We start from the raw sequence: 5608 nt of genomic DNA on the forward strand, positions 1-5608 counted from the left end.
CGAGACGACTCGTTCTCTCTCTCTCTCTCTCTCTCTCTCTCTCTCTCTCTCTCTTTCTGCCCTTGTTCTTTGTCGGTGACCCGATAAACACCGATATTTATCGCTTTATCGGCAAATGGAGCGAATCGGTTGGTGTGGATGCTCTGTTTTTAGTCGATCTTCAGTGATGATGTTTCCAGAAATTCATCATTTCCACAGAAAATGAGCGACTTTGTGACCGCGCGCGTGTCCGGACACCGCGTGCCTGAGCCGAAGCTCCCCGGCTCTACGTCTGGGCGGCTGAAAAGGAAGATCAAATATAAATGAGGACAGAAACACGTAAAAGGGGAATAAAATATGCCCCGTTGCCATGGCAACGTTCCTCACATTCCACCCAGATATATGAGCTCATTAAAAAGTGGCTTGTAAAACGGTGAATAATGTAGAGGCCGAGCCGCAACGCGCGCGCCGCTTTTACTGACTGTTAAGCGAACGTTAATTATAGCAATCATTTAATTAGCCGAGGCCGAAACCTGCCTTTTACTGCTTTCTCTCCATTCTGTACCAAATATGGACTTCCTGACACACACACACACACACACACACACACACACACACACACACTCATCATTTTCCGAAGCAAATCTACATGAACTACACACACAATCCTGGTGCAGCTTCAGGTTTTGGTCTTTGTGTCTTTCACCTCTTTCTTTGTCTCCCCCTTTTTTTTCGCTCTCTCATTCTCCCTATTTATCTTGCTTTCTCCCCTTCTTCCTGCTTTTCTTACATTTTTTTCTGACTTGCTAGGAAAAAACCAACAAAAAACATTAACATTAAATTTACAGTTCCTTCCTCTACATCTTCATCACTTTCTTCTCCTTCTTCTCTCTCACTCTTTTTTTTATTGCCTTTATATTTTTTGCCTTTTTGCTGGTTCCTTTGTTTCTCAATTAATCTGCTATGTTTATTCTGCTGTTTGTATATATATATATATATATATATATATATATATATATATATATATATATATATATATATATAATGTTTATTTATTTATTTTGTTTTGGTGGGATTTCCTGTTACATGGATAGAAAATTAAAGCAATAAAATTAAAAGCTGTACAATTTCCTGCTTTTTAATGACATTGTAATTTCTTCTTCACCTCATTTTCTATTTAAAACTGTGATCATTCTAAACATTATACACGTTTTTAATATGTATACACACACTGTATATGGCCGAAAGTTTGTGGACACCTGAACATGCGGTTGTGTTTGCTTCGTTTTGAACATCCAAATGCAGTCCCCATGTGCTCTTATAATAACCTGGGATAACCTCATTCTTGGAAAGATGTTAAACTAGATTTTGGAGTGTGTTTGTGGAGATTTGTGGAGATTTGTTCAGCCACGAGCGTGTTATTCGACAGGAATCCTGGGGTGCAGTCAGCGTTCACATTCATTTTTACTTCAAAAGGGTTTATAGCTCTATAGCAGGAGATCTTCTTTAACCCATGTAAAGCAGATGTTTATAGATTTGGTCTCCTATTTCAAGTGAATAGCAAATTTTATTCACACTTTGTAGTGCTGGAAAAGTCAGGTGTCCCAATACTTTTGGCCAAACAATGCATATAAATAAAAAAGCCCATTAGAGTCTCAGAGCCCCCTGATTTATATGTTGGCGTTTGAACAGTTTTGATGTATATGTTGAAGTCTTGTTTCGCTTGTAAGTGTCCCCAGTTTCCTTTTTTCAGTGTCTGGTGATTTTTCTTCAGGTGAGAAAGCGACAGGTTTCACTTCACCTCACTAATGAGCCGCACTGAGACTCACAACGAGACTCGTATCCAGGGCAGGAGATAACGATGATATGATCAACGACTCCTATTAAGACCACGTAGAAGAAAAACAGACGGAAAAACAAGAGAAACTTCTGGGGTAAAAAAAAAAAAAAAAAAACACCACACACTTTTTTACATACTTGTGAAAACTCTTTATTAAACAAATGCGGAAAATTTCCAACAACAAAAAGAGAAACTAGTAAACGATTACAATACAAACTTTTTTCCAACTTCAATCACGCCAGGTCTCGTTTTATTCCCCAGTCCTGTGCAAGGCCACGAGCAGTTGTTATAAAGGTGGAAAAAATCGGAATCATTAACAAAAAAATAGTTATACACCACGAAGAGAAGTTAACTTTCATAATAAAATCCAAACCAGGATTTCAGAAGGAAAAAATGTTTTGTTTTCAGGTTGAGAATTTCTGCGTTTGGTGATTTGTCTCATACAACAAAGCAAAGAAAACTGGTTTAAAGCATAAATATTATTTTTCATGTCATAAACAACGGATGCAAATTTTAACCTGGAATATTTCTGATGGTTGAAAATATAAAAAGACAAAAATAGCTACAAATGAATGACATATAAATGACGCAAAAAAGACGACAAACAGAAAAACAAAACGCAAACTCCAAATCAGAAGAAAACTTTACATCCATAATAGCAATGTTCATTATGTATGGATAAAAAGCATGCACAGACAAAAGCTACACTAATGTATAAAAAAAACACTTTCTTGCAATAATTGTAAACAAAAAATGTCCTAAAAAAAATAATAAAAAGTAAAAAAACACGCATGCGGCGGTTTTAATGCTACATTTGAATCGAGAAGCTGTAAATCATCACGTGTTCCTCTGTTTCACCTGAACGAGAAAAAGCTTTTAGAGGCACGTGTGTGTTTTATTGCAATTTTTTTTAACAGTAACCCTTCATTAGTATTTGTCATTGAAACGTGAAATATATAAAACAAAGATTCATAATATTCGTGACAAATGTTGTTGTTTTGTTTTTTTTTTTACTATTTTCACCATGATTTTTTTTTTTATAATTACAATTTAATTTTTTGGAGTTTTTTTAATTACTTTTTAACGCCTGCTGTTTTTCTATTTACTGATTTTATTCAAATTAACTAAGCTTAATTTTTTTTACTTCCTAATTAAATCTATTAAAAAGCTTAATTTCTTTTTATTTTATGCTAATTTACGCTTTACTGTACCACTTTTATTTATCCACGTTTTCCAATTTCCAATTTCTTTTAAGTTTCAGTTCTGAACACAAACATTGACCAACATCATGTGAGCATGTGAATTCATTCTGATTGGTTGAGTTGTTCGACGTTATTTTATCACTTATAAATGATATAATACTAATGTAGGGTTCGAATGTTAACACACACACACACACACACACACACACACACACACACACATTTACACGCAGTATACAGAGTATATAAATGGCTTAGGTACAGAGTAAGTGTGCGAAGGTTTTGGTCGAGTGTAGACGATCATTACGTCACAATTCCACTATCATGTGCAGGAAATCGCAGGTCATAATGAACCCTGTCAGAACTCCGGATCTCAGTGCATACATAATAAACCGGTACGAGACGATACGAAAACTGCGGTATCGCTCACACACTTAGATTCGAAAACTGTACAGCAAATAAAAGAAGCGACAAACAATATAGCAGGAATATAGCTGAATATTCTAATGTGGCAAAACACCGGAAAGAGTTAGCAAACTAAACAATATATCCAGCAGAGGAAGAATTTATCCTGCAAATGTTTTCAAATAAATATTAAACAATGAATAATCACAATCCTGTACTGTAATGAAATCGAAATGATGTACTAAGGCACCGAGTGTGTTTTTGCATGAAAAAAAAAGCATCGTACAATAAATGTTACTTATTCATAAGGTCACTAATGGCTTTCAATTCTCACTGGAATGATGAGAACATTTTTTACTCAATGAGTTCAGATGTTAAAGGAAATCTTTGGCTTTGGTGTGTTTCTGTTTCTTTTTGTTTTTAACATTTTATAAGTTTTCTAAAACTTTTATAGCTTTAAAATGTTTTTGGAAATTATGCTCAGGGTTTTTTGGTCATTAAATAAAGTCACATAAAAGCAAACAATGTGTCTTGGTGAAAAAAACCCAACAACAACAATTAAAAAAATATAAAAATAAAGTCCCCAAAAAAGAATTTCAGTCTCGTCTTTAAAAAAGCGACTTTTTATGAAAATAAGAAATACATTTCCGCTTTTTTTGTGCAGATCCTGATACTCATAAAGATGAAAATATTATCATGAAAAATCTTTAATTCCAGATTGTAAAGTCTAGGATTTTAACGTTTATTTTAACTGGGGTTTGAGGCTGCAAACATTTCTGTTCCAATGTGAGGACTTTTTTTCTTCTTCTTTTTTTCGCTTTGGATTTGCTTCAAGAAGAAAGTTCAGTTCAAAGTGTCACTTTCATATTGTTCTTTAGCTTTCAGTCCACCATCTTCAGAAAAAAGTGTTTTTTCCCCTCGTATGGCTAAAATCCTGGAATTGCTACCTGACACTAGATTTCCGAATTTCATTATTTAACAGAAATTTCACACACAAACACACACACACACACACACACACACACACACACTAATTCTAGCTAATTGGCTAACATGTGCAGGATTTCTGAGAGGAATTTAAAAAAATCTAGATAACATTAACAGCTTGGCTGCGATTTTTGCCCCATTCAGACGTTTGTAATCTTTGCTTCTAATGCTATATGGCTAACATTGACCTAACCTGACAGGACGTTTAAGTGTATTTTTAAGTATAAATGTCGAATGCTAGCACTGCTAATGCTTGCTAGCCTACGAGCTAACCTGAGAAGATTTCTGAGAGGAATTCCGAGTTATACTTTCAATGTTCATCTTTATTTCATTCAATCTTTTTGCTAACACTTTAGCAGGTGAACATTATTACTATTGCTAATTAGCAGGCTAACATGCCTTTATTAATACCTGACAGAATTTCTGAGAGGAATTTTGAGTTTTATGTCTTTGTCACTGTTAACAACTGCTAACAAGCTAGCTTACTTGATAAGGGCGATGAGATTCCTTGTAGGATAATTGAGCTATTTTGATATGTCTAGCTAGCATGAGGGTTTGTCCTATTTAGACACAGGTATTGCTATTGCTAGCTATCAGGCTAAAATGAGGAAATCTGACAGGATATAACATTTTCATGTTATATTTACAAATTCTTGTCCTTTTCAGCATTAATTTCGAATGCTAGATTGATTACCTTTATTCAGAACTGAGGCTAAATTGAGGGGGAAATCATTCGACAACTGCGGGAAATGTTGAATAACTGCTGAAATAAACGTCTCCTGGAAAACTCAGATGTTTGTGTGTATCGAATCCAGATGTAAATGACATCACTGCGCTCTCCCCCTCGTGTTCTTCTCCCCCATCTCCACCTGCAGGATGCTCCACTCTTCATCGTTCTCACTGTCTCCTCCCCCTCCTCTCTCCCTTGCCTCCTCTGTACACTCATCCTCCTTCTCCTCCTCTTTCTCCTCCTCCTCAGGAGCAGACTCATCATCCCTCTCTCGTTTAATGGCTTGGATGGCAGGAGGAGAAAGACTTTCCTCATAAACCTCCGGGTTCTCCAACATCTCACGGATGAGGGGAGGCATCGGCCCAGGAATCTCCATCTTTAGTGTGATCGCTCGTTCCGCACCTGTACACACACACACACACACACACACACACACACACACACACACACACACATTATATCTCT

The 5608-nt window shown here is 36.0% G+C and overlaps 1 protein-coding gene across 3 annotated transcripts in view; it reads right to left on the reverse strand.

Moving 5' to 3' along the window:
* Positions 1-1953: 1953 nt before the first annotated feature.
* rargb (retinoic acid receptor, gamma b) overlaps positions 1954-5608 on the reverse strand; it is a 37831-nt gene continuing 34176 nt past the window's right edge. Inside the window, exons 8-9 of one of the 3 annotated variants that reach the window (XR_014532499.1) lie at positions 5081-5545; positions 1954-5026 (exon numbers count right to left, since the gene is read on the reverse strand). Coding sequence is in view for 2 of the 3 variants with exons in the window: in XM_083535543.1 (XP_083391669.1) it covers positions 5241-5545 (305 nt within the window). In the remaining variant the exon portion in view is untranslated. Of the gene's footprint in view, positions 5546-5608 lie in introns of all 3 variants that reach the window. The other 2 variants (XM_083535543.1, XM_083535544.1) reach the window with 2 other exon arrangements.

Source organism: Silurus aristotelis (genome assembly GCF_946808225.1).
Source record: "Silurus aristotelis genome assembly, chromosome: 29".
Taxonomy (NCBI): Eukaryota; Metazoa; Chordata; class Actinopteri; order Siluriformes; family Siluridae; genus Silurus; species Silurus aristotelis.